At 44.7% G+C, this 27,617-nt stretch overlaps 1 protein-coding gene across 1 annotated transcript in view; it reads left to right on the forward strand.

The window, feature by feature from the left end:
* Positions 1 to 27,585, forward strand: part of F9 (coagulation factor IX) — a 35,033-nt gene extending 7,448 nt beyond the window's left edge. Inside the window, exons 2-16 of the mRNA XM_083596781.1 lie at positions 288 to 451; positions 909 to 936; positions 2,780 to 2,893; positions 4,398 to 4,526; positions 5,860 to 6,032; positions 7,627 to 7,741; positions 8,858 to 9,396; positions 15,999 to 16,092; positions 20,126 to 20,289; positions 21,236 to 21,260; positions 22,787 to 22,900; positions 23,490 to 23,618; positions 24,430 to 24,644; positions 25,844 to 25,958; positions 26,336 to 27,585. Of these exons, the coding sequence (XP_083452907.1) occupies positions 288 to 451; positions 909 to 936; positions 2,780 to 2,893; positions 4,398 to 4,526; positions 5,860 to 6,032; positions 7,627 to 7,741; positions 8,858 to 9,396; positions 15,999 to 16,092; positions 20,126 to 20,289; positions 21,236 to 21,260; positions 22,787 to 22,900; positions 23,490 to 23,618; positions 24,430 to 24,644; positions 25,844 to 25,958; positions 26,336 to 26,886 (2,669 nt within the window). The 3' untranslated portion in view covers positions 26,887 to 27,585. The remainder of the gene's footprint in view (positions 1 to 287; positions 452 to 908; positions 937 to 2,779; positions 2,894 to 4,397; positions 4,527 to 5,859; positions 6,033 to 7,626; positions 7,742 to 8,857; positions 9,397 to 15,998; positions 16,093 to 20,125; positions 20,290 to 21,235; positions 21,261 to 22,786; positions 22,901 to 23,489; positions 23,619 to 24,429; positions 24,645 to 25,843; positions 25,959 to 26,335) is intronic.
* The last annotated feature ends 32 nt before the right edge of the window (positions 27,586 to 27,617 follow it).

A 27,617-nucleotide genomic window follows, 5' to 3' on the forward strand; every position in this document is an offset into this window, starting at 1 on the left:
CTTTTTTTTTATTCTGTGAATCTTTAATTTTCTCTTTTGTAAAACTCCAATAAAAATGTATTTAAAAAAAAAATAGAATGTGATCATGGGACATCCCTGGTTCGATTCCCAGTATGGCCTGGTAGCGCTGGGAATACAGGGCTGGGAGCAGCACCAGTGATGCAATGGAGAGGGCAGGGAGGCCCCCTCCCACTCATGCAACTCCGAGGGACGGGGGGTGGTGGTGGTGGTGGACAACATTGGAAGCAGCCTTCTCAGTGGATTTCTAATTTCTTTTCATGTTTAAGTTTTCGTTGACAAGAATGAGGCAAATGCTCTATTGCACCGACATAAGAGGCACAATACTGGCTTACTGGAAGAAATTCTGCAAGGAAACCTTGAACGTGAATGTATTGAGGAAGTATGTGATTATGAGGAAGCAAGAGAAGTCTTTGAAGACGACTTGCAAACGGTAATTGTGAGATCTCAAATGCTGGTCACTGAGTGCTTTGGCGAACGAGCAGGTGGGTGGGTGGGAATGTTAGTAATGTTCTTTACTAAACGCAACTAGGACCACATCCACAGCAGGCGCTTGAAGCACCAGGACAGCCCCTCAACAGTCATGGCTTTCCCCCAAGGCATTCTGGGAACTGTGGTTTGGGAAGGGCGCTGAGAGTTGTTAGGAGGCTCCTGTTCCCCTCCCAGAGCTCCAGTTCCCAGAATTCCCTGGAAGAGGGATTGATTGTTAAACTACTCTGGGACATATTTCAGAAAAGATGGGCAGTGCTGACCTCTGGTGTGAACCTGCCAAAATGCTTGTGAAATGCCTGGATGTCGATATTAAAGTAATATGAATGTTCTATAAACCTGTTTGCTGTTTATCTGCCTGCATTTACCATTGAGGTTAATGTTAATAATTTTTCTTGTAGATCACATTTTGGAATACATACGCTTACGGTAAGCCGTATCTTTTTGTCTGACTTTGGTTACGTTCACCAACCCGGCTGCCTTCACCCACCAAATGCCTTCACTAACCAGATGGTTTGGACACCAACTTCCATCAGTCGCAGCTGGGATGGTGTGGGGCCAATGAGTTTTTTGGTCCACAGTTTCTGGAGCGAACCAGGCTAACACAGGCTGCCACAGTATTCTGCGTTCATCAAATAGCAGCCCACAGACCACTGAACTGTTCTATCTATTACATGGAAGAAGCCTGGGTCTTTAGTATTATGCCTAGCATCACACTGAATTTCAACAATGATAGCTACAATCTCCCATGGATTTGCTTTGAATTATTTTTGACAGTAGGTGGAGACAGGTAGTCCCCAGTCTTGGTTGCAAACTGCAGCAAAGACTGAAGCATATGCAGCCACTCATCCCTTGAACAGTGGTGAAAGGAAGGGGTGCGGTGGGTGCGGGCCGCCCCGGGTGTCATCACTGATGGGGGGTGACAAAAATATGAGTTTTAAAAGTTTGGACTCACAAAACTTTTAGTTCAGTCAAGAAACATAATAAAATGCAGCTGGCACTGGGTGCCACACCGCAGAGGCTGGCATTTACCAGGGGGCCTGCAGCATGCCTGAGCCATACAATACGATACGATACGATAATCTTTGTTGTCATTGTCCCATACAGAACAGCAAAATTGAAAAAAGAATCTACATAAGACATTCAAAACCCAACAAGCCTGCTGTCCCAGCTATCCCAACCTAGTTAGCCCCCTAAAAAGTCTGATATCCCATTTTTAAAATACAATACACTCCCATAGAGACACCTTACACTGCATTTAAAACTAAAATCACATTTGGATAGAAACTGTTTCTCAGGCGGCTAGTCCTAGTCTTTATAACCCTGTACCTTCTTCCAGAAGGCAAAAGCTGAAAGAGATCATTTCCAGGGTGTGCACTATCCTGCGCTATCTCTGCAGCTTTCTTATGGCACCTGGAAGCATAGATTTGATCCAAGGTGGGAAGAGTACACTCTCCTGGGAGTGATGTGGTGGCTTGGGCACCTGCAGGTTCTGTGCTGCCTGAAACAGCAGCATGGGGGTGGCATCTCCCCGCTGCCTCTCCCTCAGCTGAGGGGCAGCGACGGAGAGGCTCCACACAACTCACCCCGCCCCCATGGGTGGCTTGTGCCGCACTGGCCACCTAAGCAGCTAGCTACGCCACTGCCCTTGAAACTATAAGGGTTCATAGACTCTGATTCTGCTAGATTCCTCCATTGATGTCCCTATTCCCCAGATTTGTTTACCAGAGCAGAGGTTCCTTTTATTAATGAGAAGTTTAAGCCCATCACTAAACCATAATTTAGCATGACAAGAGTGAAGCAGCTTGAACCTAGAGCTCTTATGCTCTCCTCTCTTCTCCTTCAAAGAGGAGGGGACTGGAAGAATCTGCTTGCTGGTTTAAACTGACCAGAGTTTCTCATTGCATCCAAACAAGAAATGACAATTAGTTTAAACTCTGCTTTGCTGAAAAAAGCCAGATACTAAACCACAGTTTGATTTCTGACTTGTTTTTAATAATAAGGCATCATTTAAGCCAACCACAGCTATCTCTTTTTTTGGATGTGACATTAAACCATAGCTAGCATTAAGCAAGGGGGTGCATACTTCCAATGTCCTCTTTGCAGTGGGGCTGGAGGAGAAGGTGGGGGGGCATGCTGCTCCTGACTCACTGCCCTGCGTTTTCTTTTATCTTTTGCTTCTGCGGTAAAATGCATTGATAGCCATTTGTAGATCACAATATGACTCATGAATATCCTTAGTTACAGTTACAATTGAATCTTTATTTCCAAGGTGGCGAGGGATGCAAGTCAAGGCCGTGCATGAATGGTGGAACATGTCAATGCAAACCCAGTGACTACCAATGTCTGTGCCTAGGTGGATATGAAGGAAGGAACTGTGAGATTGGTATGTTAATGGGGAATGGGTGCTCAGTTGCCTGGAACCACGAATAAACCACTGAGCCTCTTGGGTTTGCTGATCGGAAAGTTGGCAGTTGGAATCTGCACAATAGAGTGAGCTCCCGTTGCTCTGTCCCAGCTCCTGCCAACCTAGCGGTTCGAAAGCACGCCAGTGCAAGTAGATAAATAGGTACCGCTGTGGCAGGAAGGTAAACGGTGTTTCCATGCACTCTGGTTTCTGTCACAGTGTTCCGTTGTGCCAGACGCGGTTTAGTCATGCTGGCCACATGACCCAGAAAACTAACTGTGGACAAACGCCGACTCCCTCGGCCAGAAAGCGAGATGAGCACCGCAACCCCATAGTCGCCTTTGACTGCACCTAACCGTCCAGGGGTCCTTTACCTTTACCTTTACCTTTGATAATAATAATAATAGCAACCTAAACAAGTTACGGTGTTCTTTTTTAAGTAGGGCTGTAACAACACGCTAGAAAGCGAACAGCAATGCTAAAAGGTGGACCTCTCCTGGGTGGCTGTTTCGTATTTGAAGTGCCACAAGGAGGAATTGTTCTGCATGCTTCAAAGCCGAGTATTTAGGAACACTGAAAACAACAGGTGCTTCGGTTTCAAGAGAATGGTGTGCAAGTTCTTCTATGCTCAATGGAACTTAAAACAACAATGTACAGTAAGCCATTCCAAAAGAAGTTATTGGAGCATTCCAAATCATTTGCCCACAGAAAAGAGTAGATCCATCTGAAAGGCAATACATGGCTATCTGCACTGATCATTTTGCAATGCATCCCTAATCATTATCATTGTATAATTATAAGATTATTGTATAGTCTTAGAATATGGTATAATCTTAGAAGGGGGTGTGGCTCTGAGGGGCAGGGTGTGACTATCACAAAGGGACCCTACGCTTCTGAATTTGCCGCTATACTACAGGCTGTGGATCTGTGCCAATGATGTCATCAGCATAAGACAATTTTTTAGATCTCAATGATATGATGATGCAATAAAGTTGAGGAGGAGTGGGGTGTTCTTTTGCAGTAAGGGTCTGATCCAGTACCTATGATACCTGTAAACTGTGGTTTTAGACCTTACTGACTCAATCTGAATTCCCACAATCTTGGGTTATCAAAGTCTCTTAAAGCATTGTCCACAAATAAAGTGTTTGCTCTTCTGATGTTGTTGGACTCCAACTCCCATCGGCTACGCTGGCCAGAGGTGATGAGTTCCACAGTGCCTTGAGGGCACCACACTGACTAGCCCTAAATTACAGGGTTGTTGTGAGGTTAAAATTGAGGAGGAGGAACCATGTATGTTCCCTTGAGCCAACAGAATGAAATGCAAGTTTTAAATGGAGATCATGAGATTACCATGCCAGTGTGAACCAAATCAAAAATGTGGTTGGTTTGGGGGCATCCTTGTTGCACCTGTTTCATGCCACAACTATGTTCTTGTATTTTGGCAAGTTTCAAGTAAAATTTAATTTCAACTCCCCGCCATCAGACCTTACATGCTCAGCGAAGAATGGAGGTTGCAAGCAGATATGTGAGAATGGCCCTACAGGGAAGGCAGTCTGTTCCTGTGCTCCTGGGTACAGACTGATGGAAGACCAGAAGAGCTGTGAACCAACAGGTAAAAGATTTGAGCACTGTTTAGTAATGTTTGACCTATGAATCTTCTACCCTTTTAGCAGAATAAAACTCCAAACAGGTTCCATTGAAATAAAAGGTTCTTCCCTCCCAGGTGAGGGATTTGTTTGCAGACTATCCAAATCTGGATGGAATGGGTACTAGCCAATAGCTACCTGCAGTTGCCATACCAGAAGGTTTGCTAGTCAGTTGCATCTGGGATGGGAGGGGATGGCGAGGAGGCTTTACTTTTTCCTGCTTCTTCATGAAGTGCTAAAGAAGCCTTAAAAAAACAAGTGAGAAGTCAGGGGGGATGTTTCTTAGATCTCAGGCTGATGTACTATTTTGCTATTAATTATATTTTTGTCTTGGTATGTGAAATATACTCGGAGTTGAGAGTGGATTTCATGCTCTTTATTCAGCTCAAGGTGGTGAGGAGGAAAAATGGAATTTCCCCCACAATATCAGCTTTATATACATTATTTACACAATGGGCTGCACGTGATTGGCTAATTCCGGGATTCTCCTGTAGGCCAATCAGGTTGTGGATTCACTTCCACCTGGAGCTGGATTGGGTGGCTCCTGCGGACCAATCATACTGCTGCATTCTGAATCCTATTGCTCTGGGACCAATCAGACTGCTGCATTTGGGATCCTATTCAACTCAGTACATAACAGTATGTTTATCATTAAACTTTAGTATGAATTGCTAGTGGGTTGCTCAGTCTTGGTGATATGCAGTATACTGTAATGTGAGACAGCCTGTGGTAATGTTGAGTCTGTGCTTATTTTAAATCTTGCTGATACGTTGCAACTGCAATGTGCTGAAATGGATTTCCTTACTACTGGATTCTTTTCCATCATTGTTGTGTGCTGCTTTGGTTCATAGCTGCATGGTAGAACACCTGCCTTGCATTCAGTAGGTACCAGCTTCAATCTCTGGTATATCGTACTATGTCTCAGTCAGTGGAGGTGACTGAGTGAACCCAATGGACAAATGGAGAAAGGCCCTAGCTCGGTGGCAGAACACCTGTGATGCATGCAAAAGTCCTATGTTCATTCCCCATCGTGTCCCAGGAGTGCTGGAAATGCCTCCTGTCTTAATTCCTGGAGTGCTGTTGCCAGTCAATATGGACCTGATCCAATGGTCCAATTTGACATAAAGCACCTTGTTAAGTTTATGGCTTACCCTTGAAAAGGGGACACACGAGTGAGCCGATGATGCTTGCAGCAGCAGCCTCACATCAAGGAAAGGCTAATCCTCAAATTCTGGCAGGTGCGCTTGTGCACCGGAGCCTACTTTCCAGCGCATGAGTGATTTTGTAGTTTCTCCACAGTGCCCTTTCCATGCGGGAGGATTGGAGCCCCAGAGGCAGCAAAGAACAGAAGCAGCAGTGCTACCAGTGACCCCAGGGATGTGTCTGTCAATAAAGCCCAGATTGCTCTTGTGGAACCAACGCCTCCCAGGCCAATCAGTACAAACAGCAGGAAGGGGGAAGTTCCATGGCAGGTAATGCAACAAGAGTTCGCTGTTTTGCAAATGTGGTAGTTATAGAAGGCCCCCATCAGGCAATCTACAGGAGAACCATTCCCTCTAGTTAAAGGGGTGGGAAACATTTTTCAGTCTCAGGGCCACATTCCCTTCTGGGCAATCGTCTGGGAACCACATGACAATGGTAAAAGGAGTTTGGATTACTGCAATGCATTATACATGGAGCTGCCCCTGAAGACAGTTCGGAAACTTCAGCTGGTGCAGAATTCAATGGGTCACCAGAACAAGACAGTTTGAGCATATAATGTCAATCCTGACCCAACTGCACTGGTTGCCAGTTACTTTCCAGGCCAAATTCAAAGTACTGGTGCTCACTTATAAAGCCTTAAACAAATCAGGACTCCTATACCACAATGACCACCTCTCTCTGTATGAACCAGCCCAGACCCCAAGATCATTCTCTGAAGCCCTTCTTCGTATGCCTCTTCCCTGAGAGGTCTGGAGGGTGGCAACATGAGAACAGGCCTTTTCTGCAGTGGCTCCCCATCTGTGGAATGCTTTCCCCAAGGAGGTTCAGCTAGTGCCTTCATAATACACATTTAGATGCCAGGCAAAACATTACCCAGGCCTTTGGCCATTAAATACTCTATGGTGTGTTAAAGTTGTGAGGTGAAGGAGACTGATACTATGATTATTATTTTATTATTATGCTATTACTATGCTTTTTATTTTTGCTTTAATTATGCTCCATGAAATGTGTTCTTAATGTTGTACACCACCCTGGGACCTTTTGATAAAGGGTGTATAGAAATTGAAATCCAAGTTAGTGCCTATGTAAGACCAGTTGAATTTTTCAACTTTCAAATTCCAAAAATGATGGGTGCTAAAAAGTTGTAACATGACTTTGGAATTCTAAGGTTATTTTGGTTAAATTAATATAATTTAGTTTTGCCTGGCAAGTAAAATGTGTGTAAAATTGCATAGAAATCATTAAAATGATTGCCAAATACTTGCAGTAAATTGTTGCTGTTGTTTAGCATTACCTGACATTTTCAGAAGGTCAGATTAAAATTCTTTGGTTTTCTGAAAGCAGTTTATGTGCTTCTTCCTCAAATGTAGACCTGCCCAGTCACAAAAATAACAGCAGAATTGAATTCCTCACACCCAAAAATGTATTTTTCAGACACCTCACTGAAGAAATTGGCAAAAATTAAGTTTCCCTACCTAAAATGACATAACCTACCATCACAGCCTCTTGCGGGAGAGAATTCTACATTTTAACTAAATTGCTTCACTTTACTGCCAGGCAAATCTGCATAGGATTGTATCCTGAAACATTCACTCAAGCCTTCCTGATTCTTCATTTCTATGCATGTAGGCATAAGTAAATACACTTTACCTGCTACTGTATTTCTCTCTGTTGTTGTTTTTTTTTTAAGTCTTTTGTTTGGGTTCTCTTCCATTTCTTCTCTGCAAATTTCAGCGTGCTGCTGCACCATCCAGCCTTTGCTGCCCTCTAGAGGCAGCTGCCATTAACACTACCATTGGGCTGTAACTGCATATGTACTTTAAGGGGTCGATCCTGATCTCATACTGTTGCCTTCGCTCGCAGGTTTATATGCTCAGCTACGAGAGAAAAGAACTGTGTGGAGGCACAATCATCAATGAGAAGTGGATTGCCACCGCAGCACACTGCATCGAGTATGGGCTACACACTGTTGTGGCAGGTAAGTGATAAAACAACTTTGAGGTGTGGCTGGAATTACCTTTGGCTGCATTTTTGCCTAGAGTCTCAGGAGGGCTGGTAGAATGATAAAGCTGGATACAGGTTTATTAGGGGCCTTATTCTGTTCCTAGACTTTGGGGTGGGGTGGGGTGGGGTGGAGAGAATGCCACTGAGCATGTACAAAGTACATTCCCTTTCCATGGGATCATTATTTATGTCCATCTATTTATTTTCCTTTAACAAAGTTAATGTGCCGTTTGATTGTAAGACAACCTCTAAGCAGCCCATAAAAATCTAAACAAAGCATCTAAATTGTTGATAAGAAACAGATAACTTAAAATATTCAAAAGACAATCAAACTTGAACCAATAGCTTCAAGTTACAAGAAATGAGATTCTGACTAAACATACAGGGGAAAAAATTCTGACAGTAAGAGATGCTTAACAGTGGAACTGTCTACTTCAGAAAGTGGTGGACTCTCCTTCCTTGGAGGCTTTTAAGCAGAGGTCGGGTGGCCATCTGTAATGGGTGCTTTAGCTAAGATTTGCAGGGGGCTGGACTGGATGACCCTCAGGGTCCCTTCCAACTCGCCTATTCTATGATCCTAATCAACAGTAGCTGAAAAGAAATAAGTATCTTAGATTATAAATATGTTGCATCCAGTCCATTAGCCTGAGGCTGATTTACTGAAGAACAGAATTAATATATCCATATTCTCCAGGTGCTTGAAAACAAAGAACTCACACAACCAAGATGGATGCCCACAGATTAGCATATACACAAATCTGTAATAGTATCTCTTTCATGTGACTGAGCCAGCAGATATACAGTCCTGTGATACAGCCACTCTAATGATTAACCTGTTAGGCTGCTCTTCAACAGAAATATACATGCAATGCTTCACAGTTCAGCACAGACACGACACATTGTAGAATTATTTTTTCCATTTCAGTGTATATTGTATACTTAACACTGGTGCCTTGAGTTCAGTGCTGGACTCGTTGCTTTAAACTGATACAGCCTGGAGCATGCTGTGTTGACAACTAAGTGTATGTCCGGAATGCCAAATTTCCCGTTTAAAGAACCTATGTGTATCCAATGGCTCTTTTTTCATCAGGTGAGCACAATACGGATGCTTTCGACCACACTGAACAACAACGTCGGGTGGTGAAGGCGATTCGCTACCCCGCATACAACACTACCCACAGGTACCACAATGACATTGCACTTCTCGAGCTGGATTCACCGCTGGAGCTGAACTATTACGTCACCCCAATTTGCATCGCAGGCGAGAAGTTCACAAACAGCCTTCTGCAGCATGGATCAGGCACGGTGAGCGGTTGGTGGAGGCCAAAGGACCAACGAAAAAGAGCCAGTGTTCTCCAGGTTCTGAAGGTGCACCGTGTTGACCAGAGCACTTGTCAGAGGGATGGCGAGTCTACCCTCTTGCCAAACATGTTCTGTGCTGGTGTCTCTGCCACAGCTAAGAGAACGCACCAGGGAGGCAGTGGAGGCCCTTATGCCACAGATGTAGAAGGCACCTGGTTTCTAACAGCCATAGCCAGCTGCTGGGAAGAATGTGCATTGAAGGGCGATTATGATGTCTACACTGAAGTTGCAGACTACATTCAGTGGATAAGAAACACAACAAAGCTTGCATAATTAAGCCAGGGGCTAGCTGTCTTCAGTTCCTTAAAATAATCATCTCATGGTAGTGTAAGTTGGGGGGGGGGGAATATACACATCCTAAGGTATTGTTCTGAATTTGTTTTGTAGAATTAAAAACAAAGAAGCAAGCCCAGCAGCACAAATCTGAAAACGGTTTGCATAGGAATTGTTGTCCAGAAGAGTAAGGAAAGGTAAAAGGCAGTAGAAGGCCAATATTTAGTATCACAAGCCACGCCAGATTCGGCTCACAACCCGTTTTTCAAAAGTATCTCAGCAGGTTGTTATGATTGTAAAACAAAGCTCTGTAAAGTACTTTGGGAACTTAGCATTTTAATGCACTTACCATGCTATCGGCACTTGGTGCATTTATTATGTGTATCAGAATGAAGTGCCATAAAACCACAAATAAATTACCGCATTAAAAACAGCACCATTTTGAATTCAAAACGTCACAAAACTGGGACACAACATGGGACAAAAAGTTCAGTGTGTATGTGTGTGAGAGACTCTTTCAACAGATAGATTTAACACATATTTACAAATATGCTAACAGTATAGTTTATATTTCAAAGTGAGAGGATTTTTTTTTTGGTATAGTTTGGAGTACCATAGTGTTATGAGTTGATGGGCAGCGGAGTCGGCTGAATGCCAAGACCCTTCTAATTCCTGGATCCGGCAAGTGTTTAAATCTAGAAGTTGGAAGCTGGCAGCAGGCCAGGAAGCCAGAGAGACAGAGCCATGCCTGATTTCTGTTAGAATCCAAGGCTGTGGATTCTACCCAACATCCTCCCCTCACTGCCCCATAATAGCCTCAGGTTGTACATAAAGGTAAAGGGACCCCTGACCATTAGGTCCAGTAGTGACCGACTCTGGGGTTGCGTCACTCATAAGTCCATGAGGCTCAGCAGTTTTGACCACAGCGCCACCCGCGTCCCAGGTTGTACATATGTATGTGTAAATAAACCATATATTATAGGGAAACCACAGTCTCTACTGTACCTCATTCCACAGGAAACATGAAGCCTGGGTAAGTGCTTGAAACCCATGGAAATTTGCAGCTGTTTGGTATTGGGGTGTGGGATTTGTATGTCCTGGAGGGAGACCTGTGACCAAGATGTGCCAGAGCTGGAGGAGGAACAGCAACACTCCTTGAGCAGTTCAACTCCAGCAATAGATGAAGCAGTGAAGCCAGCAAGACATGGGGCGGCTTGAGCACATGATCCAGCGACAGTTTGCTGAGGTGAAGCAGCTGCAAACAGAGTGTGTGAAAGGCTTCCTTGGACTCCATGCAAGTTGAGGGCCCTGCTGCAGGGGGTTGAGAGTGACCCAGGACCCAGCTGCAAGGCACCCAGATGGAAGGGGTGGCCGAAGAGATCCATAGTGTGGGTGAGCAGCTGAGGTAGCTGAAAACAAGGGGGGAAGCCGCATTGGGGAAATGTGAGGTGGCTAGAGCTGAGAGGCTGCTTCTTATTGATTTCTCCACTCCCTGCGAGCCTGTTGTGGAAGAGGGGTGTGTGGGAGAAATTGTAGGTGTGTGTGTGAACATGCAAGAGGAAGAGCCAGTGCCTGAGGAATTGGCAGTGGAGGAAAACATGCAGGAAAATTCAGAGACCTGTGTGCAGGCACCAGGGGAGCAGCCGGTGTCTGCTGAATTGAGTGAGATGAAACCCTCCAATGGGAATGTAAAGCTTTTAAAAGTCTTAAGATTGCAATCCTAGACCTGTCTACTCAGAAGTAAACCCAATGGAGCTTTCTCCCAGGTAAGCAGATATAGAATTGCATTCTAAGACAGTACATTCAGGTTTGCAGAACCAGGCAGCTTCATCAGTAAAAGTGCATACAGATCTAGCAAGATGAGATTAAAAGGCTAAAATACTGTTGCACCCCACTCTCTGAGCAGTGTGAGATTCCAGGGGTTCCAGGCGCTTACCCAGGGTTTGTGCTTCCTTCAGAATGAAGTACAGCAGAGACTGTGGCCATTACAATATATGATTTATTTACACACGTATACAATCTGAGCCTATGGTGGGAGGGTTCACAGCCATAACACTCCAAGATGGTCTTGCTTCTCCCATAGCCGCAACCTTGGAGTCAAACAGAAATCAGGCATGGCTCTAACCCTCTCCCTACTTCCAGCCTTTGTCTTTCTAACTACCACTGAGTTGTCTTCTGGCACTGAACCACTTCCTTTGTTTCCTTAGTAGCCCATTCTTAGGCCATTACCTTACCAGGAAGCTAGCCTGGCTAATCTAGGAACTAAAATCTTTCTTTAGATTTTTAACAATTGCTGTACCCAGGAATTAGAAGGGTCCTGGCATACAGACTGCTCTTTCCTCACCCAACTCATAACACTGTTGTGTGTGTTCTGGTTGCCTAGACAAAGTATTTAGGTGTGAAATTTATTTATTTTAAGTGTACCCTACCTCTTTTTAAAGTGTGTGTGTGTGTGTGTGTGTGTGAGAGAGAGAGAGAGAGAGAGAGAGAGAGAGAGAGACATATCATTGTTATTATTATTATTATTATTTTGGTGGAATTTAATATAGACATGGCTATCTTTTAAAACTGCTGGAAGCCAAATATTTGGCGCCTGATAGCATACCATCATTCAAGCTATAATGGATTCAAGGTATCATTTTCTTGTTGAGTGGTATAATAATACTGTTGAACTAATACATTAGAGGAGCTTCAGAAGGCATTGGCAATTTAGCATTTGTAGATGCATAATGTACCCTGCAATCAGATGGCAGCTTCGCTTTAGCTCAATAAGTGTCTGCTACAACATCACTACCCAAAATAAACACGCATGCTCTTTTGCAAGCTTTGCAGTAAAACTGTGGTTCAACAGCCAAGACTGATTGTTTAAAAGAGTTCCAGCTCTCCTACAGGAACAAAACTCCAGACTTCGGGGACCATTTCAGTAATCTAAGGGTCACCAACTTGGTGCCCGTGAAGCCTCTGAGCCCTGAGCTCCTCCCCCCCCCCCACTCCCTTGCCCCCTTGACCATGAGAAGCTGAGGGTGCTTGACATTTTCTCCCTTGAAAAATACACAGAGGTGAAGGAGGAAGTTGGTAGTTTCATTTTTAATGTCGCAGTCTAGTCCAGTAACATATTCCATAGAGAATGATGCATAGCTACAGAAAACTGAGTGCGCAGCTTGCCCTGATGAAGGATTTAAGCTGACCAATCACTTTTAAGCCTCTGGTCTCAGGCGGTCTCTCCACCACCTTGTGACTAACTACAGTATACGTTCTTAAAGGACCAACCCTCTGGCCTGGTACACTTCCTTCAGTGCTGGGCTGGTAAGGTCTTGACGGGGGGGGGGGTGTTCCTCGGGGGAAGGTGCTCATGGAGGTCCACGCTCTGTCCCTACAGATGCAGAAGGTCAGTACAGGCTGGTCCATTAGGGCAGTTGGGACACAGTACACTGCCCCAGCAACCTCAAATCTGCCCTCAGCCAGTGCCCTCCTGATTAATAATAATAATAATAATTTATTATTTATATCCCGCCCATCTGGCTGGGTTTCCCCAGCCACTCTGGTCGGCTTCCAACAAAACACTAAAATACAATAACCTATTAAACATTAAAAGCTTCCCTAAACAGGGCTGCCTTCAGATGTCTTCTAAAAGTTTGGTAGTTATTTTTCTCCTTCTTGCTTGGATCCAAGTCCAGGGGCTGGCTGCCATCTTCCTCCTCCTCCTCAACCTCAGTGTTGCCCTTATAGAACTCAGCAGCAAGGAGGATGGGGACAAACCTAGACTACTGTTGGCCTCCCTGCTTTCTGCCCTCCCATTGGACATCAGCCATCACTGCAGGAGGCTCTTTGGGGGGGGGGGAGCTCATGTTCATCAGCTTCAGCTCCTGTTCCACCAGCAGACTCACAGCCCTGCACCTGGTCTGATTCCTTGGGTGGAAAAGCACACACTATAAATAAGTTATAAATCAAATCGTTACAACAAAAGGAAAAAAATCCTACATAAAATCGCCTAGAAATGTTTTGTGCTCTTCAGCGCCATCTGGTGTTGCATGTTTATAATGCTGGGGTTTGTTTGGGTTTTTTTACTAATGTGGCTGAGTCCCTTCACTGGAATGTCTGCAGCTCCTGACTCACAAGCCTTGGCAGCTGCTGGATTCAGAGGTCATGGCATTTACAGGTGCTTTTCAAAGCCCATGATTAATTCTACTTTTAGTCAGATCACTTGGAAAAGCAATGGGTGTGCATGCACACCTTCTCTCGTTCTGTTTCTCCTGGGAGGAAGCTGAGTAACCAGGGTGGTGCCTGTAGCACTCACCCAAAAAATCCAAATATGCCTATTGACTTAGGAAGGTTGGCAACTCCTGCACTAATCCCTGTCTTGGATTCTGCCTTCAGTCTCGACACAGCACTTTCTCGGTTTATTGATGCCATCGCAGATAAGCTTTGCACACAAAAAAGTAATGAATTATGTAAATTAATTAATTAATTAATGGGGTGGGACCATTCTACCCCAATGCAAGCTTAAATAATTAAGATAACCAAAGAGTACAGCCTTACTGCAGACAGGAGCATTGCTGTTTGGTGCAAATGTAGATTTTGACCTCTGTTGCGGCATGTGTGCTCTGCAAAAAGCAGAAAGTAAACTAAAAAGAACAAAGGCAGCCATGCACATCAATAAGAAGGAAAGTCAGTCAGCCAGCAGCTGGTAACACCTTTATTAAAAAGGTAAAGGGACCTCTGACCATTAGGTCCAGTTGTGACTGATTCTGGGGTTGCGGCGCTCATCTCGCTTTACTGGCCGAGGGAGCCAGCGTACAGCTTCCGGGTCATGTGGCCACTAAGCCACTTCTGGCAAACCAGAGCAGCGCACGGAAACGCCGTTTACCTTCCCGCTGGAGCAGTACCTATTTATCTACTTGCACTTTGACGTGCTTTCGAACTGCTAGGTTGGCAGGAGCAGGGACTGAGCAACGGGAGCTCACCCCGTCGCGGGGATTTGAACCACTGACCTTCTGATCGGCAAGTCCTAGGCTCTGTGGTTTAACCCACAGCGCCACCCACGTCCCAACACCTTTATTAGGTCCAACCAAAAAGTCACAAAAAACACAACATACTTCTGGATTCTCTGGAGTTCTTCCTCAGGTAAAAGGCTACACTTGCTAGGAGGTGGTTGCACGAGGGGAAATGATAATAAACACAACAGTAGAATAATTAGTTAAAGCTATGAGGTGGCTCACAGATTTAGTCTAAAGCTCCATGTGCACTATACATTTAAAGCACCACCAGTCCACTTTAAACAGTCATGGCTTCACCCAAAGAATAGTGGGAACTGTAGCTTGTTAAGGGTGCTAAGTGTTGTTTGTAGACTCCCCACTATTCCCCTCCCATAAAACTACAATTCTCAGAGCGGTCAATTCCTGTTCCCAGGGCACTCTGAGGTTTACAGCTCTGTAAATAGAGGCCTCCTAACAACTCTTGGCACCCTTAACACACTATAGTTCCCAGGGGAAATCATCTCCTTGAGGGGGAGGCATCTCTCTCTTAGAGTGGCATAATACTTCTTTAAATGTATAGTGCAAATAGGCCCCAAGACAGAGATTTCAAGCTTATTCCTTCTGAAGTGCTGAGATCAGCATGCTACATATTTGGATTACTGGGATCAAGAAAGGGGGAATGGCAGTGCTGCTCCATTTATTTGAGAAATACTCAGTTTATAATCCCATTCTTTCCCATTGGCAGGGAATAGAAGTAAGGAGAAGCACGGCAGTCTTCCCTTCCCCTCTCTATCCTTCTGAGCTGTTGATGCCCGATGATGCAGCAATGTTGAGGAGGAGATGGGGGCAAGTAATTGATGACAAGATGCAGCGCGCGCGCGCGCACACACACACACACCATTTGAATGGCAATGCCCATCAATTTTGGGGGGCCCTCAAGTATTTTATTGGAGCGACTTCAGCCTCTAAGAGCTGACTCAAATGCGTCTACTCCAGTGCCTATGGTTTATAGACCTTATTGACTCACAAGCCAAGATAGTGAAAACTCACTTTGGGTTCTCTGTGAGCTCCACCAACCTGGTGCCCTCCAGGTGCTGCAGAATGGCAACTCTCCTGACCCCTGTGGTGGCTGGGGTTGGTGGGAATGGTGGGAGACACCAGATCAGCAAAGACTGGTCTGAAGACTGCCGTGCTTCTCCTTACTTCTATTCCCTGCCTACACTGGTTTCATTTGGGAAAGAAAGTGTGGAAACCAACATGCTTTGCATAGGTAAAATTTGCATCCACTGCCCCACCCACTTTGGCCACCAGCCCTGCCCGCCATTTGCATGTGGGCCTTGAAAAGTTACCTAGCAGAGAATCTGGTATTTGGCCTGAGAAAAGATTCCCCAGCCCTGCTTTTCAGAGACCCTAGCCCTTTTTCTGTGAGGTTTTATGTCATGGCCATGCTGAAACTGGTGTTTCAATATAGGGGAAGCCATTTTAGAAACTTCCGGAGGTGTCCACCCAAGGACTTCCTCTTAGAAGATGACCTCAAAGCTGAGCCCAAAACAAAACAAATATGTACTTGCCCTTTGGACCGCTTAAACTGGTGGCTCCTGGTCCACAATACATTGCTAGCAAAGCAGATGCGCTGCTTTTAAGAAAATGGCAAACAGCTTCTTCGTGCTGGCCATCTGTCTCCTGGGATGTCCCCTCCGTGGCGAATGTGCAGGTGGGTTCATTTTAAACTGAATGAGTCACTTGAAATGAGACCAGGGTCCAGGAGGCAGATATGCGATCAATAATTTACAAGGGAGGAGAAACATTTCACTCTTGTCAAATGTTTTTTATGTATAGGATCTTCTTCCTTTTTTTAATGTAGTTGCCAGAGGAATAACATCTGTTGACCCAACTTTCATTAATTTAAAGAACTGAGGGGGGGGGTGGCTTCATACAGCCTTCAGATCACAGTGTAGTTAAATTAAGAAACGCATTATCTCGGTGCACATTTTGACAGATACGATTTAGTGCCTGGCTACTGTTTTATGAATAGCTTTGATTTGTTGATAATTTTAATGTGCTTTCGTTTTTTAAAAATGATACTTGCACTGTATATTTTTTTGATGTGTATTTATTAATATATATATATATACCACTATTCATTACAAAAATATCAGAGCTGTTTGCAATTGTACAAAAAGAAGCCTGCTACAAAAACCATGTAAAAAAAAAAAGTTGAATCCAGAAATCAGCAAACTGTCATAGAAAGATGTATTCCTAACTGCCTTCATAAACCTGTGACCAAAGAAAAATTTCAGGAAGCATTTAAACGTTGAAACAGAAGGTACCTGTTGAATCACTAGAGGCAGAGTATTCCACAGGATGGCTGACGAGGAAGGCTGATTTTCCTCTTGTCAAATGAGCCTCTCTGACTCAGAGGACAACCGACTGCATTCCTGCAGACGATCTTGGTGATCAAGTTGGGATATAAGGGTTCAGGTAGTCGCTTAGGTACTTTACCTGTTCAGGGCTTTGCAAATTATTAAAGGAACTTGAACGTGGCTCGGTAGTAGATGGGCAGCCAATGAAAATGTTTTAACAGTGGTGCCTCATGATATCCATCAGATGCCCTCTTCAGCAGTCTGGCCGCTGCCTTCTGCACCAGCTGCGTTCTGCACCAGCTGGAGTCCTGGGTTCCGGCAGAAGAAAAAACAATTAATATAAATAGATTAAACAAGGAAGAAGACAGTTCCAATTAACCAGAGGCTACAGTGTTGTGTTTAGAGTGTTGGACTAAGACCTGGGAGACCAGGGTTCAAATCTCCTATCAGCCGTGAAGCTCAACGGGTGACCTTGGAGTCAGTCACTCAATCTCAGCCTAACCTAACTCGAAGGGTTGTTGTGCAGATAAAACAAGGGGGAGAACTATGTGTGCGACCTTGAACTCCTTGGAGGAAAGGTGGAATGTAATAATAATAATAATAATAATAATAATTAAAAAAACATTGCATAGACAAATAATGATGAATGAAAATAAATATAATTATTTCCACATTTGGCATATAAGCCTGAACAGATATTTAAAATGCAATTTGGGATATTTACAGGGAGTTCACCTTAAAAAATGAATACTATTTTGTGTGGTTATTTCAAATTTGGCAGCTGATTCAAACCTTGTTTATGGAATAGATTAGGAATACAGTAAAAAAAATATGCATAAAATGTACTTTGAAGCTTCCTTTTTCTGCATTTTAGGATGTGCACCCAGCTGCATACTTCAGGCACAATTCAGCCAGAGTTATACATGTTTAAGTCCTGTGGCTTTTGATGGATTTTGATGGGCAAGTTAAGCTCTTGCTTGAACTTGTCCCACTGAAATCAATGGTATGAATGACCACATAACTAGCTGTGTGGCTCATTCCTTAGCTTTGGCAAATAAGTCATAGGTCACAAGTGGGAGTTTAATTATTACCTTAGTGAGAGCAGGGAATACAGGGACTGAGGGAGCCTCCTTCAATAGGATTTCTGTATGGCCAACTGCCTTGGATTGTGACAGTTCTGTTTTTTATAGTTCGTATCATGCTTATGATCTGTGCAACCATCCCTCTGTTTCCGAAATAGGGTTGCCATATTTCAAAAAGTTGTTAAGCTTTTCTTGACAAAGTTCTTTGGTGGGTTTTGTTTTGTTTTTGTTGTGCCAAAGAAGTTGTTGCGGGCTTTTTTGTGAAATCTCAACAACAACAGAAATGTGTTTTTATAGCTGCCACGTGGCCGGATCTTCCTGGACATTTAAGCAATTTCCGCCTAAATGTTCCTTTGGGGTGGAGGTGCTGAATACTGGCTATGTCTGGAAAATTCCAGACATATGGTAACCCTAAGAAGACAATGCTGTTATACAGCCAATTTGGAGGGGGGCGGGGTGAGAGGGTCAGGTGTAGCATTTTTATCTACCCCATTTCAAGAAGGAAAACACTTCTCTCAAGCAGCGGAGAACCTCAGGCCTGGATGGGGGCAAATGCAGCCCCCCATGTCTCTCAATTTGGCCCTCAGATTCTTCCCCAGGCTCCACCACTCACCAGCCTTGCCCTTGAGTGTTTCTGCCTGGCTGGAATGTGTCCTTGAATTGCAATCATGCCTTTTGCTTGTCAGAGTGGATGGAGAGAGGAATGCAGTTGAATGCATCCCCCTTTAAAAAGGTAAATCACATATTTTGCTCCACCCACTTTTCCTCTGACTCCACCCACCACTTACATGTGGCCCCTGGAAAGCTGCCTATGAGGGATGCAGCCCCTGAGGCGAAAATATTTCTCCACTCATGGAATGGATGTCACAGGTTTGCATTTTCAACACTCCCCGATGTTGCAAACTCTGCAGCCAGAAGGCCAACACTGAAGCAAAGTGGCTGCACTAGAATCTCCCAGCCTGATGGAGTCGCTTTCTACTTGCAGAGCATTTTTGACACATAGGAGCAGTCTGAACTTGTATCTCCATTCTGCATTCTGAACTAGGTTGGGCTGGTCTTCTTCCACCTCATTTTACTGCACTCAGCCTCAGTAATCCTTACAACACACCTGTAAGCTAGGGTAGCATTAATGGTGTTGGCATCCATCTGTTTTGGGACACCTTCAGGGGTAAAGTCAAAACTGTTGAAGAGTTACAGTGCCTGCTGCAGTTATAGACACCAAAATGGGAGAGACATTTTTTATTGCAGTGGGGCGTCTCTCTGTGCCCTCCCAGCAGCCATTTCTCCTATGGTCATTGCTGTAGATGCACAACCTGTCTGTCTGTCTCCAGGCACTGTGTCTGCAAGGGTGGGGTTGATGTAGCCAGCCTTCATGTCACATTTGCAGACATCTTTGTAAAGCAGAGCTGGTCTGCGAACAGGCCTAGTGCCTGAAGACAGGTCCCCATAGAGCTCATCCTTGGGGAGCCTTCCACCCTCCATTCCGTGTACATGACTAAGCCAGCATAGATGTTGCTGAGACAAGAGTGTGAACATGCTGGGAATGTGGACACATATTGCCTGATACTTGTTTCTGCCATGTGATGCCCAAAATCTTCCTGACACAGCACATATGGAAAGCATCCCAGCCGGTGTAAATTGCCCGTGACTATAAAGCTGTGTGCTCACCGCACAAGCCTGGTAGACCTTCATCTTGGTATTGGTCATCACATTCTCCCATATCCTTTTGGAGAGGTGAGCCATTGCCATCGCTGCCTTGCCACTTGTCGAGCTCAGGGTCCATGGAAAGGTTAGACAGGTAGACAAAACTGTCTACCACCTCAAGGGTGTGATCACCAGTGCTGATACCTAGTGTGCTGGCAGTGTCCTGACCCAAGAGGCTGGTCTTTGTCAAGCTGATGGCGAGACCAAACTCGAGGCAGGCTTGGGCAAAACAGTTGATGAGTCTCTGGAAAACTTCCTCAGAGTACATGGTCAGGACTGCATCATCTGCAAACAATATCTCAGTCGGGATTTGAACCCAGGTCTTAGTCTAACACTCTACCCCTGGCGCTACACTGGCTGTAATAATGTCTTGCCTACATCCATCCAGGTGAATTTGTGGCTGTGGTGAGATTTGAGTGGTGAACCTCTTGGCTTTTTCTATTTACCAGCAAGTCTCAGCCTCAAGAACATCCAAGCATCCAAACAGCCATGGCTTTCAAAAGCCATCAATTGTCCCAGGGACCCTGGGTAGTTATTATTCCAGTTAATTCTTTTGCTCATTTCGCTCTCTGACCTGTTGCTTCTTTGCAACTTGAAGTTTTTATAAACCAGGATGAGGCGAATGCCATTTTGCCACGCTACAAAAGGTACAACTCTGGGCGGCTGGAAGAAATGGTTCAAGGAAACCTCGAGCGCGAGTGCCAGGAAGAAAGATGCAGCTATGAGGAAGCAAGAGAAGTATTTGAAAATGATGAGAAAACGGTGAGTTCCACTTATTGGAATGCAAGATCTAGAACTTCACCATGGGTGTGCAATTGAAAAAAGAACCTGCTATGCAATCTAGAGCTGTTTACAAGGAGTCTTGTGAAATTCTTCATCCTACTGACAGGCAGATTTTTTTGATTTTTTTTCTGAGCGGGTTGGACTATTTAACTGAATTTCTCCCAACAGGAGGAGAAATTCTCCCATAGTTTGTTGCAAGTTAGAAAGAGCAGCCCCTCCCAAAATGTGTGTGTGTGAGAAAGGTTCCACTAGTGTGATCTCACCGAGTTCAATGGGGCTTTTTAAGCAGGTAAGTATGTACAACAGCCTTAGTGTGCTTTACCAAACCTCTTTAGTAAATCCCAGTGAACTCTATGATTCTGTGCCAAGGTATCCAAATTCTGTACTTAGAAAATTTTGTGGCCTACAGACAAAGTAGATGTATGTGAGTCCCCTTATTTTCCACATTCTGCCACTTTTACTTTTTTGCATAAGTATTATTTTGCTGGGATAGGGAGTGAGAAGGGCTTGAGCCCTTCATTGGCTTCTGAAAAGCATATTTGGCTGCCAGTTTAGCTTTTGCACTTAGTAGGCACAACACCTCAGACTTTAAAGGATGCCTTAGTTTGGTAGCAATGAGGACTAGAATCCTGGTTTGCTTTTGAAATGAAAATAGAAGCTGACTTCCACAGCAAAAAAACATAAGATGTGGGTTCTCTGTGAATGTACTATCCTGATTATTTTCGACTGTAGATGATTAGAAGGAGTTTGTTATGTACTCAGTCATGGGTTAAAGGCATTGACATCACCCTTGTGCATGATTTGAACCCATAAATCGGTGCTGTGTCTGGATCATTATACAAATGTTATATAGATGGCTTATATATGTTACTTGCTTTCCTGCTTTCATTTTCATTTGAATTCAGCTTTACCATATTTCTTGCAGATGGAATTCTGGAAGGTATACCTTGGTAAGTAGGCTTTTTTTAAAAAAATGACACTTCAATTGCATTGCAGTACTTTATTCTCAAAATGAAACAGTTGCATTCCAACTGGAATCATGGAAAGGGCCTGTAAAACTCCTGAGTTTTAGGGCACTCTGTGTGTGGGATGTGTGTGCGCAGGGCCTTGCAGAGCCAGGCAGAGGCCCCGGGCCAGGTAGATAAGGTGCCCCCCTTTTTTTACCCTGGGGATGACTGAAGTCTTATAAATACAGTGGTGCCCCGCAAGACGAATGCCTCGCAAAACGAAAAACACGCAAGACGAAAGGGTTTTTGCGTCGCTTCGCAAGACGATTTTCCCTATGGGCTTGCTTCGCAAGACGAAAACGTCTTGCGAGTTCGTTCGCTTTTTTCCTAAAGCCGCTTGAAGAGGCGCAGTTGCGACGGACCGTGCTTCGCAAGACGAAAAACATCGCAAGACGAAAAGACTCGCGGAACGAATTAATTTCGTCTTGCGAGGCACCACTGTAAGTAAGTATATATATATGCTGACCGAGGCCCCCTTTGGAATCAGAGACCCGGGCCAAGTGGCCCATATGGCCCCCCCTCTGTCTGGACCTAGGTGTGTGTTGGCTTTTAACATACTGTTGTACAGTTGCATGCATAAGGTCTGTCGCTAACATTCTGAAATTCAGACAGAGCAGAACCCGAAAGAAACCAGCATATTGGAAAAAACAATAGAAGAAAACTGGGGGAATCCATTAATTCCTACCTGTAAGATGTTAATTTCCCATCTCTCTCCCCCACCCCCTCCCTTTTTATGGCCCGTTGGTAGAGTCCATGCCAAAGGTTCCTTGTTCAATCCATGACATCTGCAGGTGGGTCTGAAACTCTAGAGAGAAACTGCAAGGCAGGGTGGACAGCACCAAGCTAAATAGACCCATGATGTGGCTTTGTAGAAAATAGCTTCCTGGATCTAATGCTGTATTTGGATTGGGATAATAATCCTTGATACTGGATTATTGCAGCAATGCACTTTATGTGGGGCTGTGTTGGGACAGGTGTGGAACCTCCAGCTGGTGAAGAATGCAGTGGCAAGACTGCTGATAGGGGCAGGCAGCCTTGCAAAAATATTTGTACTGATTGCCCATAGGCTCCAAGACTAGGTTCAAGGCTCTTATGCTGGTCTACAAGCCTTCAACAACTTGGCCTTCCTCTCCCAGCTTCATCTCTGAAATAATGTAGAGAAGCCCTGCATGTTACAGAGGCCTCACTAGCTTCAAATTAGTAGAGACACACTAATGGTCCCTCTTGCTGGCAGCTTTTCGGAGCTACAGGTGAAGGCTGAGTGCAAGGTGGGGACTGAAGGTGGATAAACGTCCCCAGAAGAAGAAGCACAATTTGCCCCCCCCCCCCGAGATACTACCCCTACCCTAACACCCCCTCCACCCCGTCTTTTTTGCTTATGCTCTAAAGTACATGATAAAGATGGGTAAATAGCAATGCAACTGTTGGATAATGCAAGTTCCTATTACATTTCCTTCTTCTTTTCCAAGACGGAAACCAGTGTGACTCAAACCCCTGTTTGAACGGAGGTCGGTGTGAAGATGATATCAGTAACTACATATGCTGGTGTTTGGGTGGTTATGAAGGAAGGAACTGTGAATTAGGTATGTTAAGAGGGAGTCTGTCTCTGTTGCACAATGCCATAAATCAAGAGGGTGTTAAGCAACCAACCATTGCCAAGTATGGTAGTGTGTCAAAGGCCCTATCTGCACTGCACTTTTAAAGCTGTACGGCACCACTTTAAGCAGCCAAGGCTACCCCAAAGAATTCTGGGAGCTGTCGTCTGTTACGGGTGCTGAGAGTTGTTGGGAAACCCCTATACCCCTTCAGAGCTACAGTTGTCAGAGTGGTTTAACAATCAAATCCTCTTCCCAGAGAGCTGTGACGGGATGAAGGAGGACTTTGGGGACAAGCTTTGAGGGGAGGGGTCTTTTGGGCAAGGCATAAAAGGGGTTGTGGTTGGCAATGGGGTGAGATGTTTGGTGGGGTTGGCGAGCAACATGAGCAGCAATGGCAGGCCCTAGTAGAAACATAAATGCTGAAGTCATTTTGTAAGTTTTCCTGTGTGAACCATCCCTTAATGTTGATCAGTGATGGGACTTCTTCATTGTCTCCATGTTCTCCACCCTCCACAGCCCTCTTCTGCTCTTAACCCATGATTAAATTTGATTCCCTTTACCCCATTGCAATCAGATGCTACTTGCTCCACAAAGAATGGAGGTTGCAAACAGTTTTGTAAGAATGGCCCAGGAGGGAAAGCATCCTGTTCCTGTGCTTCTGGCTATAGGCTTCAGGATGATCAGAGGAGCTGTGAGCCAACAGGTAAGTCTCCTTTTTGTTACAGCTTTATTAAAGTTTTGAGCTGTAAATCTCCCACACACTCTACATATTTAATATTTCAGGCCTCTGTTCCTGTCATGGACACATGTTCCACCAAAATAAAAAAAATGCACATTCTTTCTATTTGATGTATTTAAGATTGGGTGGAATGGGTGCTGTCCAATAAGTGCTTGCTACCTTCACACTAGAACATACACTCATCTGTTTCATCACCTCTAGTGGGCTGTAGCTGTTCTATTTTTAAAACCTGTAAGGCATGAACTAGATTTGTCCCACCAACCTTCCCATTTGACCCACAAGGCCATTTTGGCCAAGCTACACCCACCTACCTTTCCTGTGGGATAGGGCAGCGTTAGACAAGAAAATCTTTGCAGGCACTGTGTTCCCCAAGCACAGGACATGCAAAGTCCCTTGTGGAGTGTGGGAGGCGGAATCTCCATAGGGCTGCAAGCCTCTTCCTCCAAAACAGTCCTTCCAAAACTTGGCCTAGCCTCCAGTTCCGAGTCCCAGTTCCTGGCTTCCATATGGCTACCATATGGTTCTCCTCCAGGGTCCAGCCACTAGAGGACATCTGATTGGGGAAGGCTGCTTGATGGAAAAGGCTGCTCAAAGAAACCTTTGCCCTGAGCTACCAGAAGTCAACCAAAGTAACTAATCCTTGCCTACTGAGTACAGTGTCAAAACCAGCAAGTCATTACTAAGCAAGAGGCATTTGTCTGCAATGCTTTTGTGGGCCAGAGTCCCCTCTGTCAGAGGCAGGGGTGTTGTCTTCTTCTTATTTTGTTTCCCCCAGTGCCCTTCCCATGCGGAAAGGTCACAGCTCAAGAGGCAGTAAAGAAGCTCACCCGCTCAATGCCAAATACATTTGACAACTGGTTGCTCACCAACACTACGGATGACCTTGAGGAGGAGTCAGGAGACAATGCCACCCAGGTTGTTTCCAAAATAGGAGCCAGAATTCGAGTGGTTGGTGGCATGGACAGCAAGAAAGGGGAGATTCCTTGGCAGGTACTGTAGTTATCATGGTTGCTTTGTCATCTGGGGGTGCCTAACCTTGCAACTTCTTGTTCTTGTTTGCCATTAGGAAATTACAAAAAGCCAGTGTGGTTCCTTCCAGATGTTGCTGTGCTGCAACTCCCATCATCCCTCACCATTGGAATGCTTCCTTGGGGCTGATGGGAATTGTAGTCCACCAACGTCTGGAGGGCACCCTGTTGGCCATACCTGCTGTAATGAACACTGGGCTTTAACTAATGTAGGAGGAGGGAAGCAATTCCTACAGCTAACCTTTCTCACTCTGAAACAAACCTGTCACCCACTCAGCACAGCTGAAATCAAGGAAAAGTTACTCATCAAATGTACAAACTCATTCCTTTTCTCTGTTCCACTCCTTAGTTTAGGGCCACAGTAAGATGGATTAGTCCTTGAGGTGACACAAAGCTCTTTGTTATATTTAAGGTGTCAGTGAGTGTCTGAAATTCAATTACTGTTGACATTTGCAAGGGAGAAAGGACAATTCCAGACACATTTTGTGAATGTCCCCAAGTCACATGAAGTCAGATATTGGCCTGTGGGCAAGGGACTGCCCACCTCTGAACTAGAAGCAGATGTTTCTTGGAGAGACTAGATATTGTATGGACGATGTACAAAATGCTGTTCAGATGTGCACATTCCACAAGTCCTGTTTGAGAATGTGCATATTTGCCAGGCAATGTGTACCCTTCTCATGGGCACATTCTCCATGAGGCACAGTGAATGTGTAGAACAGCAGGTTGATATGCACATCAACCACCCAACTCACATGATAACATACATAGATCTATAGGTATTTTCCCTTTCGCAGGGTGCCAGTGATCACATCCTGGTAACTATCAAGAGAGGCAAGCATCTCTCTGTGTTCAGGGGCACTCACACAATGTAGCTATGGTCAAAATCACTTCTACATGTAAAATTTCCATAGCCTTCTGGATTGGACCAATGGTGTTCTGTTTCCCAGGGTGCCCAAATCACAGCACATATGTCCCAGTAACGTAGACAACAGACATGCTGTACACACAGTTCTGCAAGCCCCCTGCTCATAGTCCTGTTCTTTGCTATCAGGCAACCTTCACCTTCCCTTTGAAAATGAGTCTCGCCCAAAGTTGAGTGGGTCTCCAGGCTGGTTATATAAATTTCCCATGGTCTAGTCCAGCCTTCTCTGCATGCAGGTTTATATCCTCAACGAAGAGCAGAAAGGATTCTGTGGAGGCTCAATCGTGAATGAAAGATGGATCGTCACTGCAGCCCACTGCCTTGAGTATGTGCCCCACACTGTTGTGGCAGGTAAGTCACGGAGTAATGTTTGTGTGAGTGCTGTGTTCCTCCTTGCCACATTTTTGCCAGAGCAGGGACGGGGAACCTCAGGGGTATTTTCAGAAACAAGGAGGCAGGAAGAGAACAATCCAAGCTGAGTCCAGGTTTTTGGTCTGGAAAATACCTGTGGTTCCTCCCACCGTTCCTCTGCGTCCAACTAGCCCATGACATCAAACATGAAGGCAAGCAGATGGGAGTGTGCTGGCTGAGGTGGGGGGGCAGTGCCCCTATGTGCTCTAATGGATCAGCCCCCTCTTGCATTATTATTATTATTATTATTATTATTATTATTATTATTATTATTATTACTATTATTACTTTAAAAGGATGCTTTGGCTCTTTATCAGGTGAGCATAATGTCAACATCGATGACGGCACTGAACAGCGTCGCCGGGTGATCAGAGCGGTCCCCCACCCAACCTACAACGCTAGCAACAAGTACCACAATGACATTGCCCTTCTTGAGCTGGACTCGCCGCTGGAGTTCAACCAGTATGCCGTTCCCATTTGCATTGCGGACAAAGAGTTCACCAACAGCCTGCTCAAGCACAGCGTCGGCACTGTGAGTGGCTGGGGGAAGCTGGCGTTCCAAGGAAGGCTGGCTAGCATCCTACAGGTTCTCAAAGTGAAATACATTGACCGGCCAACCTGCCTAAGGAGCACCAGGTACCCCATCTTGCCCAACATGTTCTGTGCTGGCTACTCAGATGAAGAGAAGGATACATGCCAAGGGGACAGCGGGGGCCCTTACACCGCAGACATTGAAGGCACCTGGTTCCTAACGGGGATAACCAGCTGGGGGGAGGAGTGTGCGAAAAAGGGCAAATATGGCATCTACACCAGAGTTTCAAAATACATTAAGTGGATAAAAGACATGACAAGTTTGAATGCAAATTAACCCAGAGTTGTGATAGGGGGAGAAGTTTTGAAAATCCTTTTAGATTTGCATTTCTCCAAATTTTCCAAAGCAGTTATCTCCAGCCAAAAGTACCTGTGCAGTAGGGTAATATATGCATAGAAATGGCAAATATATATTCAAGAAAATAACATTTTAAAAAACGAGAGCATTTGGTGAAATCAGCATTAAAATGCTGGTGGATTTTCATAAGGAATCCCTGCCCCCAAAGAGACTGCAAATTAGAGGTGTGGAAAACTTTATTTTAAAATTGGGAATAAATGAGAAACAGGGAGAAATTGAAAATGACTGATTTGCCCATCCTTGCCGAAATGTATTCCAAAGAAACATATGATTGTGGGAAGGGGGCAACGCATATAACCCCCCTCCCAAGCCCCCGTTTTTTAAAAAAATAGTTTCACAAAACTGAGCACACATCTTTTAGAAAAGCGTTTACAAAGGAATTGCTACCTAGAGGTAGTGTTGGGCAATGGGTAGAACATTTGGCTTGGATTACTAAAACTAATGTTAATTATCACGGCTGCGGGAATTTCAAACAAGCCACATCCCTGCCTGTGGTGTTTAAGAGTAAAACACAAGATTTTAAATGTATTGTGGAAAATTAGCACAGCGGGTGCATTAGAATGCAATCAGCATTCAGTGTGTTTATTATGAAACTGCAAATAAAATACAATGTAAAAAGCTCCTCTGTTGTTAATTCAAGCAGCATAAAA

Source organism: Podarcis filfolensis (genome assembly GCF_964270895.1).
Source record: "Podarcis filfolensis genome assembly, chromosome: Z".
Taxonomy (NCBI): Eukaryota; Metazoa; Chordata; class Lepidosauria; order Squamata; family Lacertidae; genus Podarcis; species Podarcis filfolensis.